General features: G+C 47.5%; 1 protein-coding gene across 1 annotated transcript in view; it reads right to left on the bottom strand.

Annotated features, from left to right (window-relative positions):
• Window positions 1-15,365, bottom strand: part of LOC146809396 (testicular acid phosphatase homolog) — a 188,357-nt gene that overhangs the window by 69,760 nt on the left and 103,232 nt on the right. The window contains exons 6-7 of the mRNA XM_085616225.1: window positions 9,932-10,027; window positions 2,411-2,543 (exon numbers count right to left, since the gene is read on the bottom strand). Coding sequence (XP_085472351.1) covers window positions 2,411-2,543; window positions 9,932-10,027 — 229 coding nt within the window. The remainder of the gene's footprint in view (window positions 1-2,410; window positions 2,544-9,931; window positions 10,028-15,365) is intronic.

Here is a 15,365-nt window from a genome sequence, read left to right as displayed (position 1 = left end):
GTTTTGAAGCTGGGGGGTTGTTACAGTCTGTGTCAAAGACGCCCTTACAGTCTGTGTCTAACCTTCTGGGTCCCACTGACAGATGCCCATATAGTTTGTCGTTCAGTCACACAGGTCCTTCGGTCTCTGTCCTAGAGGCCATTTCAGTCTGTGACAATACATTCTTACAGTCTGAAGCCTAAGAGTCTGTGTCTTACGCACACACAGTCTTTTATATTCCATGTCCAAGAGGCCCTTTCCATTTGTGTCTGAAAAGCCAGTTAGCCTGTGCCTCAGAAGTCCTTATAGTCTAAAGTACCAAAGAGGCCTTAGGACTGTGGCAGAGAGACCTTTAGGGTACGTGTCCGAGCGAAAGAGATCCTGCAGTTTTCATTCCAAGCAGAGAGTCCCCTCACTGTCTGGGTCTTCAGAAGAGTGCTCTTCCAGTCGGTGTCCTTGAGCCCTTCGCATTCTCCAGCAGAGAAACCCTTAAAGTTAGTGTCTATCGAGCGAAGACCCTTATAGACTGTCTCTGATGCCAAGAGGTCCCCACAGTCTTTGCGGCTGGGGGATTGGCCAAGAGCCCCTCACAGTCTTTGCGGCTGAGGGATTGGCGAAGAGGCCCTCACAGTCTTTGCGGCTGGGGGATTGGCCAAGAGGCCCTCACAGTCTTTGCGGCTGGGGGATTGGCCAAGAGGCCCTCACAGTCTTTGGGATTGGCCAAGAGGCCCTCACAGTCTTTGGGATTGGCCAAGAGGCCCTCACAGTCTTTGCGGTTGGGGGATTGGCCAAGAGGCCCTCACAGTCTTTGGGATTGGCCAAGAGGCCCTCACAGTCTTTGCGGCTGGGGGATTGGCCAAGAGGCCCTCACAATCTTTGCGATTGACCAAGAGGCCCTCACAGTCTTTGCGGCTGGGGGATTGGCCAAGAGGCCCTCACAGTCTTTGGGATTAGCCAAGAGGCCCTCACAGTCTTTGCGGCTGGGGGATTGGCCAAGAGGCCCTCACAATCTTTGGGATTGACCAAGAGGCCCTCACAGTCTTTGCGGCTGGGGGATTGGCCAAGAGGCCCTCACAGTCTTTGGGATTAGCCAAGAGGCCCTCACAGTCTTTGCGGCTGGGTGATTGGCCAAGAGGCCCTCACAATCTTTGGGATTGACCAAGAGGCCCTCACAGTCTTTGCGGCTGGGGGATTGTTACAGTTTGAGCACGAGGCCCCTTAGAACGAGACTGAGGACGCGGCGCTGCAAGTCGTCATGCGATGCCCTGCTGCGTCATTAGGAAAGTTAATAAAGGGGTAAGGGAGTGCTGCTGTAGGGGTCTCACATAAAGTTACACTGGGCCTCTGTAATGATGCAGGAGAGCCTGTCCGGTGGTTACACCCCAAAGCCCACCAACATGGAGAGCAATTGTCAGGGAGAGGACAGCTCCGGCCATTTAAGCAATATTTCCTAGAATAAATTCTCCAAGTTGCAACGTCAATAAGTTAATAATTACTCAATTAATTACGGAAGTATGAGATCAAGAAATTATAGAGAATGAATAGCTGACAAGTGTTTTGCCACCTGCCTTTTTCAAAGCCGTTATATAACATTAATGCATCATAATGCATAAAGCAGGCATATTAAATTATAGAAATAATAATTAACCATAACGTACATAAATCACAAGGGCATAGAAACCAGGGTAAATCATGGAAAAGAAACATGAAGCAAAACGCGGGAGGTACAACACAAGGTGAGAAGGGAATATCCCAGGGCAAGAATTAAAACATGTTGCAGAAGAAAGGAGGAGAGAAGAAGAAAAAAAGAAATAGAGGCAGGAAAATGCCCAAGGTCAGGGATGGTACATGTGGCAGAAAGACGAGAGAGAAAAGAATAGGAGAGAGAAACACAGAAAGAGAAAGAGGAACGAGAAATGCATGTTATGAACATGGATAGTAAAGCACATATAGGTGATGTAATAACCTATATGTGCATTACTATTCATGTTCATAACATGCACTTCTTGTTCCATCCCTGACCTTGGGCATTTTCCACCCTCTATTTCGTTGGCCCCTGAATATTGCCTCTTGTTTGTTCAGGGTTAGAACCCACAGAGACTCCTTACACCTATTATTGTGCTGAGGGTCCATCTGTCCAGTTCTCTCTTATGTGTGTGTGCAGTGACTCCTTAGGCTCTCCCGTTTATCTCTCTCTGTCCAAGCGCAGTGCTCCCAGTCCTCCCAATTGTGCTGAGCATGAGGGCTTATTGTTTGGGTGCTGAGGGCCAGTTCCCTCAGCGCCTTATCACCCCTGTATGCTGAAGGGTGGGGTTGGAGCGGGGTCACTGCCCAAATCCCTTTTAACATTTCCATATATGGACTGTGAGGCCCATCAGCCCCCTTTTACCGTCTTTATATTGAGAGTCGAACCACATATACTGTTCCTCACCTCCGGTCAGGCGGGCCTTTTCGTTCAGCTTGTGGAAGCCCACGTGGGACATGACTTCAAAGGTGGAGATCTCCTCCAGCGTGGCCATGACCTGCGGCGTGGCCCACTCAGGTAGGCTCAGGTTGTGTGTCTTCTGCAGAGAGTAGAAGAGGAGGAAGACATGAGGACAGGCCTGAGCTAGTTATGTTTGTGATGTTTGCCAGGTTCAACCCGACCCCTTCTAAGACACAGGATAGTCATAATCTTCATTAGGCACAGTGGTGCTGGAACCATTGTCAAAGTGGAGGTGCTGACTTCACACACTGAAATTGTTGTACTCTCACATGAAGTAGACGCTGTCAGCCATGTAAGATCTTTTAGTACCTTTATTCCAGTTGTACAGCAAGTAGGTTCATAGGTACATCAAACAGGTAGAACAAGTAACTGGATAAGGTAAGTAGGGTAGCCCAGTGGTCAGTCCTTGGTACTATGTCACAGCAAACACCTTTGATGTATCAAACCCCCTTGGTAGTATCTAACCCCACCAGGAGCAGCCTGCCTGCTGCTCAGCCCATCTGTAACTGTCATACCTCACCCAGTCAGACTCCCAACGTTCTATGCATCACAGCATTCTCAACATTCTACTCCCAACACACTCTGTGGCTGATCAGCAGGTGAACTAGTAAACTGCAAGATATGAAAATACTATGCAGGGCATAACATATTGCCATTGGAGGCGCGTGCTATATCCGCCAACCACGTAATTTTGCCAACCAAGTTTTTTTTTGTTTCTCCACGTGCGTAGTTCCTTCGATAAAGTTTTATGTAGCAGGAAGATGTTCTTGTGAGCGTGCCGTTTGGTTTACTTTCCAGAGGACAGACGGTGTTATTTGATACATCGCCGGTGAGTGGCAGTTTTGATGCTGATCCTTTCAGTTGCAAAAGCATTTAGAGGCAGAGTTTTGATGTCGCTTCATGTGAACTTGGGGAAAGTCAGATTTTCAGAGGTTGTTCCTGGTACACGACTTTGGGGCTGAACATATCTAATTGGAGAGTTGGAGACTGCACAATATGAATGGCGTAAATGTTTTCGGGTGAGAGATCGCTCACCGGTGTGGCATACAGTTTTAAGATGTTTTGCATTTAAAATGTTTGCAAATTTTATGTAATGTTTTTTTGGAGTGTGATTTTCCACAGTATTTGTTTCCCTTCATATGGGTAGGACATGTAATGTCGGGGTGGTAATCACAGGTTCATCTCTAGTTTCAGGGGTGTGGTTCAGTTAACGCTCATCGTATAGTTACAGTACCCTTAGGCAAGGGATGCCCTATTAGTGTTATTGGGCAGAGGCTACACGTATGCCTGATTTAGTTAGTGAGTGTAAAGTTGAGGTGTTTTTTTTCCTCAGTGGTTCTATTTCCACAAGTTTAGTGCCCTTACGCAAGGGATGCCCTCTTAGTGTCTTTAATGGGCTGTGTTCACTTGTTCCCTTATTTTAGGGATGGGTTTGGGTTTGGTTTTAGTTCCTTCCCATTTAGAGTTATTGGAACCCCTGCTCTGGGGTGGTTATGTGGTCTTGTTACACATTAAGCGGTACACGCGGCCTTTTTATTGAGGCGAGTTGGTGAGTGAGATTTCTACTCACAGTTCCCATATTATAGGGATGGTCATGGTCTGGGTACGAGCCCCTTTCCATAGTGCGTAACACGCAGCCTTTATTAAGGTGAGTTTATGGGTATTGTTCCCATTCAAGGTTTACAGATTAGTTCTTTTGGTAACCCGGACGCGGGTCATGTTTTCATGGTTTCCACCAGTTAACATAACACTGTACCCTCTCACAGGGTTGGTTTAGATTTATGGGTACGGTTCCCCTACACAGGGTGTATATGTTAGTTATATTGTCCCATATTCATTGTTATAGTCTTGGACCCTTACATTAGGGTGGACTTTAGGGTCATAATCCCGAGTTTCTGTACCTTGCATGAGGAGTGAAGGTTTGGTTTTAATCATCTTCACAACGTAGGTAAGTTTCCTTTTGCTAGGAACTGTGCTTTTCATTTGTTCCCTTTCTTTACGGATTGTATTATAGGGTTGGTATGTGTCGGATGGGTCTCATGCTTTTCAAGGTCATTCCTACTCAGGATGTGCATGCATGGGAGTTAGACTCAAATACAGTGGCAAGGTGGTTACCTTTTGTCTAACGCAATGACACTTTCTCATTTTGTTTTTAGGAGAGGATGGGTTGTTGTACTCAATTTTACAATTGTTGTATATTATCCGTTCTCTACTTTGAATGGTTCATTATCTCTCGTGATGTTCTTAATTGCACATCCCTGGTTTTGAATCATTCTTTTCATGGGTAATTTTGCTGTGTTTGAGATTTGGCAATATGTGCATTATGCTTCAGAATGTTTTTTAGATTGAGTTGGGTCGTGGGGTTTGTTTCCCTTTTGCTATATGCTACTTATTGTCTCAATCTGTTTTATTCTTTTTATTGCCTTTGAATCTTTCGTGTTGTTTAACACTTTTAGGCATTTCTGAGTTTTGAATCATTTTATTACAAGTGTATTTTCATTTGTGTATGGTTTGCTCATATAGCATTGTTGTATTTTCATAGTACAAATGTCACTTTCGTTTTTCATTTTAAAAGAAGGGGGATATGTTATGCCCTGCATAGTATTTTCATATCTTGCAGTTTACTAGTTCACCTGCTGATCAGCCACAGTGTGTGTTGGGAGTAGAATGTTGAGAATGCTGTGATGCATAGAACGTTGGGAGTCTGACTGGGTGAGGTATGACAGTTACAGATGGGCTGAGCAGCAGGCAGGCTGCTCCTGGTGGGGTTAGATACTACCAAGGGGGTTTGATACATCAAAGGTGTTTGCTGTGACATAGTACCAAGGACTGACCACTGGGCTACCCTACTTACCTTATCCAGTTACTTGTTCTACCTGTTTGATGTACCTGTGAACCTACTTGCTGTACAACTGGAATAAAGGTACTAAAAGATCTTACATGGCTGACAGCGTCTACTTCATGTGAGAGTACAACAGAAATCACAGGGCAAAATCCATATCTTACTGACCAAGGGTCTGATTACGAGTTCCACCGAACCCGTGGTGGAGGTGCGGTGGCGGTCAGGGACCACCACGCCAGTGGTCTGACCGCCGTAATACAAGTACGGCGGTCAGACAGTTTTAGGACCATTGCAACCGCCAGGGAATCGCGTTTCCAGTTACGGTGGCACAGCAGTCTGTGTAATTTGTGGTTCAAATGTTGGTGATATACTTCGAACGTTTACAAATTGTATAAAGCAAGTGTTTTTGCAACTTCATTGTATAAAAGACATTTGCCATATTTTGCTTTTAACATCCCCTGAATCCCAGAGTGAGACTTATAAGTTAAGGAAATGCCTAGACTTTTCAGGCACATTCGAGCAAGGACGAGCACAGCGTTTACAAAAGACAGCTATTCTATGATTCAATTACACTCAACTTCTGACTGACCACCAAGGCTGCAGGAGTAAATAATCTCAAGGGCCTCATTATTACCCAAACTCTTGTCGAAGACTTTCAAGATCATTGGGGTTGCGGGGGTGCTGCAGCACCTCCTGTAGCCCTTCTTCCAGCACCACTCTTAGGCTCCTGCTAGATAAGTAATAGTGTTCTTCTGCTGGGACATCAGCTGTGGGCAGGTCTAGCATGGCCCACCTCTATTGACCCCTCCTCTTTGGCACTCACAAGATTTCCAAAAACCTCTCTTAGTAGCTTGTAACTAGTCTGGTCAGTTTCAGAAGTACCCAGAGACAGTTATGTGGGTGGCATGTAGAGTTTGGGGACCATTCAAAATTACAAAATGATACAACATGTTAAACCCATTAAGTTCCAAATAAGATTACTTAATTATTGTACAACACTGATCAGAAGCATCTATCCCTACTTCCCAAATAAGATATTTGAGGCGACCAGTCACCCAAAGAGAATTAGGGCATCATAGGCAGTAACTTCAGTCCAAAATTAGGACCTAGAGGGGTGCGGGTGAGAATTTGTTGTAATCATGAAGAGCAATAGGAGCTCCAATCCTCAATCACAATCTAAAACTAGCGAACAAGAAAAGGAAACTACTCATAAACTTCTATCCGTGCGACAACGGGAGTGGTATCAGTGCTGCATACTGTGACAAGAGTAGAACATAACATTGTTTAATAGTTCAGCAGTAACAGCCCAGCATAGACAGCATATTACCCTTTGGAAAACTGGTCTTCATTCAAGGAAATGGAGTTCAGCTAGTGCAGTACCATGCAAAATGATCTCTTAGAGAACAGCAAAGTAAAAAATGCCCAGAGTCCAACCGGTATTCAATAAAATAGCAGATTAAGAGGGAGTAGAGTGGACAAAATGACACTTAAGAAATGATTAGAGACACTTCAAGAAGAATACATTAAACATGATGTATTCCTGCCAGACTTAGGACTAAACAAGTCATAAAAAACTACATGATGAATCCAGTACTAGCGTATAATTGAATATTGTACTCAATGGCCTAAACATGCTTCATCATGCTACCTAGACAAGTACAAGAATCAGAATCCCTGTAAGGGCCCACTGACAACATGGTTTGATAAATCAGTGAACATTTAAGAATAAAGTTTAAGCAATGATAGATATCCTGAGGGGAGAGCACAAGACCCTTTTCCATCAGATAAAAACAAGAAATATTGACTAGAAAATGGCTAAACTGCAATACAGTAGCAAAAAACAAGGAGTCTAAACAATTCTGGATGATGGGAGCAAGGACTCATTAGACAGAACCCTAGACTAGATAGTCTATTATAATCAAAGTGGTGTATATGGAGCAGTTTGTGAGCATGTTCTCCTAAACACAATTTCAAAATGGACCCCACTACATCACAAGTCCCTCAGAGGATAAACACTGAGAAAAAGAAAACTGAATCAGAGGAAAGATATGTAAACCTGGTTATTATCAGATCAAGTAAGTCTTCTTATATCTCCTAACTACAAACGTTCCAGATTCAAACCATCTTCCAAATGAATACTTCAATGAGCTCCCAGAGTGATGGAAGCCTATTTTTTGTATAACCTCTTTTGCGTCAGCATAGAGAATTACATGGTCACAGGGTCCTGCAAACTGGCATTGTTGATCCTATCCATAAGACAAGTAAAAGAAGATAGAAGGGCCAAAATCATAAGCCAATCATCCTTGTGGACCAAAAAAATACATCCAAAACGGTCTGTATGATGAATATTTCCTAACCACTTCTCAAAGAGGTTTTAGGTCACCTTCTCTACTGTTACTGAAACCTTTCTCATACAACAACATGTACTTTACAGATAAAGGTAACCTAACTGGTGCTTTTCTGGTCTACTCGTTGACTGTCGACCTTGTAGAAACAAAATTCGGATAAATTTTGGAAGCACTTCTATCCACAATTAATCTGTTTAAATAGAGAACTGTACTTGGATTCATCAGCGTAGGGAGGGGTTAGCCTCAACAGACATTTTACACTCAGATGATCAAATACTGGGCTGTCTTTTGGCAGATCTGCCCCATCTGTTTTAAAGATATTTAAGAAGTACTCGCTGCTTCAATCAAGATATGCCAAAAATACTCGAGATGAGAATTTCTATCTTCCTATAGGCTGATGATGTGCTTGCTTCCTCACTGACTGCACAGCTTTAGGTCCTAACATAAAGCAATATATTGCAAAAATAACAAGATTAAGACAAATTAAAACAGTAGTCTGTGGCACTCAGAATTTCACAGCAAGGAGCAATGAGAATTCCCTCAGCACTTGATTCCTAGAATTCATATGACTATTAGTATTAGTATATATAATTGCATTAGATTTGGTGCCTCAAGTCATGGAGCCACCCCTGGATTTCCTACAAGCAAAAGGGATCACCAGTTTAACATCTAACTCCATTGAAATAAAGCTGGTAAAAATTCAGGGTGCAGGAATACTACAAAGGAAACTCTTGAAAAGGTATATATCTCCTTTAGGTGCCATTAACTTCAGTACTTCAAGCAGAATGAGGATACATCTCAGTAGAACTTCAATGCTGTAAAGCAGCTCTTTGTTTGATAATAGCTTCTGTTTGTGACATAAGATATCAGTTGAATGACGAAGTGCTGGGAAGAAAGTACATATACCAATAACTAATGACCCCAAATAATCCAAAAATCGTGGACAAGAATGTGCCTTAGTCGCCCTCCAAATGTCACTGCCTACCTGAAACAACCAAAATCAAATTGGACTAAGACAATTTTCCACAAAATCATTTGAAATCAGTATAACGAATGATATTTAAGTATGGACTTTGTAGCCTGCATTGTATGAGTTGCAAGTACATCTACAGCCCTATCGCACGACTCTACTTGGGACAAGATACTGCAGAACCTTTGCTAGCGCATGCATGAATCTTGCGAACAAACCAGGGCTAAAAATTCATTGGGGCTTTCAGGATACCTCTGTGAGTGCTCGAGAGAAAGCATGTGCGATATACTCTACGTTCGGCCCTATTACAACAAGCCCTGTGAAATGTTTCTAGAAAAAGTCAAGATAAGTTTTGTCATAAGAATCACTGGGAGAAGGCAGTCCTATATCTAGAGGTCAATTCTACCATCACAGTTTACATAAAATGTACCGCTTCGCAACAAGAAACTGAAAAAATGGATGGCGAAACCATGGCATCCTAAAATCTAGTCAGCAGCTACTGCTTACACAGAATAAACGTATCACCGTAAGGAAGCTCTTAGAGGGCATACCTTAACCATCAACAAAAGTGAAGACTTCCCTAAGTGGAGCTAAAATATTGAGCTGGGTTGGTATCAAACACGTAAAAAGGGAGTGTGGAGCTCGCGGCCTGGCAACTAACTGTGAACTGCTCTATGGTAATAACTAGCAACCCAAAGTCATCGGCTGAGCCATCACTGATCCCTCACTTTTTTACCTTTGGGAACAGACCTTTTTGCCTCCTCATTCTCATTGCACTTAATACTTTCCTGATACTCTTGTTTTTTTTACTTTGCCTACTACAGTGAACAGTGGATAACCCTTCTGCCTGAACAACAGGAGATTCTTCTGACTGACCAATGTCTTATCCTTCTGACTGAACAACAGATGAACCTTCTGACTGAACAGTGGAAGAGAAGTCTGAGGGAGCAACGTGTGAACATTCTAACTGAATAGTGGATGAACAGTCTGGATGAACATTTTGGATTAACACTGAATGAGAAGAATAACTGAACTATATATTAATATTTTTATGAACAATGGACAAACAGACTGACTAAAAAAGTGATGGTTAGAGGAGTATACAAATAGATTTGACTGCCAGACCTCAAACAGACCCAAGTTTCCCTCCCCTATATCATGCAGTAAATCCAAGTCCTGGACATTAAAAGTGAAACACTGAAAGGAAATCAATGTAAACAGGTGTCTGGCAGCTTCTCATTAATATATTGATACACCAGGGAGATTTTTTTCACAGTTTCCTCACATTTAGAGTCAGTCTCACTTACCTGGCAGAAAAGAGTGTCGTACACCTTCCAGGCGCGGCGCGGTCCAGTCCCCTCCACGCTGTACCCTGTGTGGTTGGCAATGTCTTTGATAAAGTCCTAGGACAGAGAAGTAGAATGATGAGGGATTCCAGCGACTCCTCCCAATCCATGTGTGATGGATATGCAGGCTCCTCCCCCTCCCCCAGCCTAGTCTACCAGAACATGTCTTCCTCTTGTTACACCATGCCGATAATGGATTTTGTGGTGGGTGACTCACGTCCTTAACAGGGTGGAATGACCCAGAAAACAAAATGGAGGCTGGTGACTGTTCTGAGTCAAGTGCTTTACATTACTGAAATCACAAGAAATCTGAGTTGTGTGGTATCAAATGTACGGTGCTGTTCAGTATTGTGAAATGCATAAAGGGGCATAATTACTACTAGTTCGCACAAGTTGCAGCGCTGTGTTGTGTGGACATGAGAGAGCTGAACAGCACGATATATACCAAGATATGGCGCTGTTCAGCTCCTTCGATGCGCTGGCACACTTGCCGCTGCCTACCACTAACGCAGGCACTCTTGCACTGTGGCGCAAAGGCATTTACATTAGGGGTAGAAATGTTTTTGTACAGGATGGTGTATCTTCCAGCTCAAAAACCCTCCTTAGAGGCATATTCCTCCTTCCGTGTGTGCTGCTAAGTGCTCAGATACATCTCTGCCAGGCCTTGACGCACATCTTTCCTTGAAATAACCCTCCCATACATTCAACTACAGATGCAGGCTAGGTTGGGACCATGGGCTATTGTAATGCCGCCTGTGCTTCCTCCCCTGGCATGCATTTTACCCGCATGCGTAGTCCAGCATGTTGATCAGGAGCATGCTCCTCCGATCGATACATATCAGGGTCGGGTCAGAGCGGTATTTAAACATCCACGAAATGTAGAATTGGTTCTTAGGTCCACAGCCAGGATTAGGTTCTTTCTAGAATCAGGCCTGGCGACTGTCCTGCTGCCCACTATCTGGGCCCTGCCTCCATCGCTGTCAAGGTCTTCTGTTTGAGTCACTTGTGGGGTGAGCATTTTCAGCTACTTGGAAAGCCCCCATGACAGAGTTGCTTCTGCTTTTCATAAAAGTTTCTTCATACTTCTGTCATTCTACATAGCGGGTTTCCACAGTGTGCTGCTACAAAGCCACGCACGGCATCATCGCTCCAATCGCCAGCTCTGCCTCTTTTCAAAGCACACTTCCCATCTCACCATCTGCCAGCTTGATGATGTAAACAAGCACTTTACTGTAACTATTGTCTGCTGGCTGCAAACGAAACGAAATAGCGCCCTCGTGTGGGCGACTCTTCTAAAGATGAGGCTGGCATCTCATTTAACACTGGTTACAGCGCCCTCAGGGCCTAGCCTGCCCTAGATTCACACGTGTGCGCAGAGTTCAGCCTTAACTTTTTCCAGACCTAGCCATAGTACAACTAGTACAGACACCGTACGAACTGATTGCACTCAGAGGCATCGTACCACCCCCCCACCCCACCAAGCAGCTGCAGTGGGGGAGTTCTTTATGGGCCTCCTCTCACTGCAGCTCCACAGACGAGCGCTCTTAATCTAGGATAGCAATCATTTGGAATGCAATAGGTCTCGCATTTGCGAGAGTTGGAGCATTTGGCATTGTAAATGATGTCTTTTATCTCTGTGTTTTGAAAACCTGCAAGCGGTGCGTAAACACACTTTGTACTTATAGTCCTTGCTGACGAGAAGCAAGGCTGGCAGTAAAAGAGGCGCAGTAACCACGATGCACATGTCCGGATCGATGCTCTCACGCATGGATGCTTTAAGCCGCGAGTCATCGGAAGATGCTCTGCTGCGAGGATTAATCCACAGTATCCCGTCTGCAGACACCAGAAGCGCGCGGGCTCTGGCAGCAAGCACTGACGAGTCGCCCTGTCTGAGCCGGCTCCTTCTGCTGCTTGAGGTGCACCCGGGGTGATCCCCGAAGCTGGGATCCCCTGCAGGGAGGATTTTATCTTAAGAGCTGCAGTCTGCCCCTCCCCCATCTCCTCTCCTCCTTGACAATAGTTAACCCCTTTGGTAGCACAAGAGGTAGGCACAACACTAGATCACTTGAATACTACAAGGGTGGGGATAAGATGTTCAGTGGCTGGTAGTTGTCGTCTCTCTTTCAAAACACAAAACACTCCTCCGGTGTTTCCAAGCACGTCTGCGGAGCACGACTAGCACCCTGGCCCTTGTAGCACAGCAGCTCACCCCTGCACAGCAGAGCATGGCAGGAGGAACGCAAGGCCGAGCACTAGTTTACACTATCTCCGTTTCCACACAAGTCTGCAGAGCACGACTGGCCTCTTTAGCACAGAAACCACACCCTGCACAGAAACTAACCCATGCGAGGAACGGGCCTCTCGCAGGAAGAGATCCAAGAAAGAGAAAAAAACAGATTACATGAGTTGGAAATGGCACGACTCAAAATGGACGGTGAACTAAAACTAGCCGAGCAAAAACTGAACCTAGAACATCTGCGGCTCCGAGAAGAACGGGAAGAAAAACAGAGACAGAGAGAGCTCGAAGAAAAAAGACTAACATTCGAACACGAGCGCAAACTGGCAGAAATAGAACTACGGAAGCAGAACAAAGAACCGGAGGTGCCCGAGCGACCGCGCACCCCGGGAGCAACCGAAAAAAAAGTCCACATCCCCAAGGATGTTGTCCGAGAGTATGTCCGAGAGGACGACATACAACAGTGGTTCAAAGCCTACGAGATCGCCATGACCTCCCACCGGATCGATCGGAGTGACTGGGGAGCCGGCCTATGGGGGAGGTTCGTCAACGAAGGCCGCGATGCCCTACTGCAGCTCCCAGACCATCAGATGTCATCCTATGACCACATGAAGGCTGCCCTCCTCACCCGATATGGGCTCACACCCGAAATGTACCGCCAGAGGTTTCGGGACTGCACCCGGATCCCGGGTACAACGTGGGTGGAATATGTCAACTATTTCAGCCGAGCCTTCGAGGGTTGGATCAAGGGAAGCCACGTAACGACCTACGAGCAACTTTTTAATCTCATGGTGTGGGAGCACCTGTCTAACAACTGCTTCGTCGAGCTCAGGCAGCACCTCCTCGACAGTAAATTGACTGACCCACGGCAACTCGCCGCCGAAGCTGACCGGTGGGAAAGCACCCGAGTGGGCCGGAGAGGGCCACACGAGCAAAACCGGAACAACCAAGGTCAGCACCGTCCCCGAGGAGGAGGAGGAGGCCAGGGGCGAGGGAGAGACACCGTTCCGGCCACTCCCGCGGCCAGCACCCCGCCCCCGGCCGGCCAGGGCAACCCCCCCGATGCGCCCGGGGTTCCGAGACAACGTCACGTGCCACCGATGCCAGCGAGTCGGCCACTACGCCAATGACCCGAACTGCCCGCAGAACCAAATGCCAAAACCCCGCCAGGTAGCTGCCGCCGCCCTGGGGGGAGAACAAATCTCCGAGGAACAAGAAGAATATGAGCAGGCCCAACAAGAGTGGGAACCGGCTACCATGGTTCTGGCGTGCCTAGGGGGAAAAGACATGGTCCCGCGGGCTCCCCTACCCGCCAACACCAGAAAATATAGCCAGTGGGTGAACATTAATGGGCGCCAGGCCGAAGCCCTACGTGACACCGGGGCCAGTGTGACGGCCGTCCGCTGTCACCTGGTAAAACCAGAGCAGATCCTGCCGAACATTCTCTGCCCCGTCCGCTCAGCCGACAATTCCGAGAGTCTATGTCGGATGGCCTGCGTCCCCTTCGAATGGGGAGGGGTCTCCGGCATGTTGAAGGTGACGGTCCGGGATGATGCCCCCGTGGACTGTCTCCTGGGGAATGATCTTGAGAGTTCCCCGTGGGCCGCCGTCGAAAGAAGAGAGCACCTGGGGATGCTGGGCCTCCCGGACTGGGCGCGCGTAACCACCCGGTCCATGGCCGCCCGTGCCATCCCCCGACCAGAAGAACCAGAATGGCCTACAACTTCCCCCCGATCGCTCCAGTAGAGGACACCGACTATACCGACCCCCCAGAGACAACCCCCGAAGGGGTCGCCCAGCCCCAGGACCTTCCCGGCCTGGCTCAGTGGCGTCAAGAAGGGGGGCCCACCCAGGAACAGTTCCACCAGGAGCAGAAGACCTGTCCCTCCCTCGAGGGACTCCGCCAGCAAGCCATCGCCCAGAGCGCAGGGGACTCCACCGGAGCCCATTGGGTCTATTGGGATAACGACCTGTTATACAGTGAACAAAGAATCGCGGAGTTAGGGGCCAGTCGAGTGCTGGTGGTGCCCCTCCGTTTCAGAGACTTCCTGCTAAATTTGGCCCACGATGTCCCCCTGGCTGGACACCTGGGCCAGGACAAAACCTACAGTCGCCTGGTGACCCACTTTTTCTGGCCGAGGATGCGAAACGACGTCCTCAACCACTGCCGGTCCTGCCCCACGTGCCAGGCCAGCGGGAAGAGCGGCCGCAAGCTCAAAGCACCTCTGCAACCCTTCCCAGTGGTCACCACCCCGTTCGAGAGGGTAGGAATAGACATTGTGGGGCCCCTGGACCCCCGCACAGCACAAGGACATCGGTTCATCCTGGTACTGGTGGACCACGCCACCCGCTACCCCGAGGCTGTGCCCCAGCGAACTGTAACAGCTCCGGTGGTCGGCCGGGCCTTAATGGGGATCTTCTCCCGGGTGGGCTTCCCCCGAGAAGTCGTTAGCGACCGAGGCACAAACTTTATCTCGAAATATATGAAGTCCCTCTGGCAACAGTGCGGGGTCACCTACCGATTCACGACCCCCTATCATCCTCAAGGGAACGGACTAGTTGAGCGATTCAACCGCACACTCAAGGGAATGATTGGGGGATTGGAAGATCCCCTCCGTCGCCAGTGGGATGTACTACTTCCGTGCCTCCTCTTCGCCTATCGAGAAGTTCCCCAGAAGTCCCTCGGTTTTAGCCCTTTCGAACTCCTGTACGGGCACCCTGTGTGAGGGCCCCTCAGCCTAGTCAAAGAAGGTTGGGAGATGGCCCCCCTAAAGACCCCTCCAGACATCTTCAAGTACCTCCTGGCACTACGCAATCAGACCCGGCGATTCAGGGAAATGGCAAAAGCGAATCTTGAGGCCAGTCAGGAGGACATGAAAAAATGGTACGATCAGAATGCCTCCTCCGTCGAATTCGAACCTGGTCAACAAGTGTGGGTGATGTCCCCCACCGAACCATGTGCCTTGCAAGACAAGTGGACGGGGCCCTTCAAAGTGGTCGAACGCAAGAGCCCCGTCACCTATCTCATCGATATGGAGTCTCCCCGGAACCCCCTCCGGGTCCTCCACACCAACAGACTTAAACCCCACTTTGTGCGCTCGGAACTCAGCCTCCTGATGGCTACAGACAGTGGGGCGGAAGAAGACTCCGAGCCTCTCC

The sequence above is a fragment of the Triturus cristatus genome, chromosome 7, assembly GCF_964204655.1.
Source record: "Triturus cristatus chromosome 7, aTriCri1.1, whole genome shotgun sequence".
NCBI classification, from domain to species: domain Eukaryota; kingdom Metazoa; phylum Chordata; class Amphibia; order Caudata; family Salamandridae; genus Triturus; species Triturus cristatus.
The sequence above is the reverse complement of the archived record's forward strand: the minus strand, read 5'-3'. Positions and strand labels throughout refer to the sequence as shown.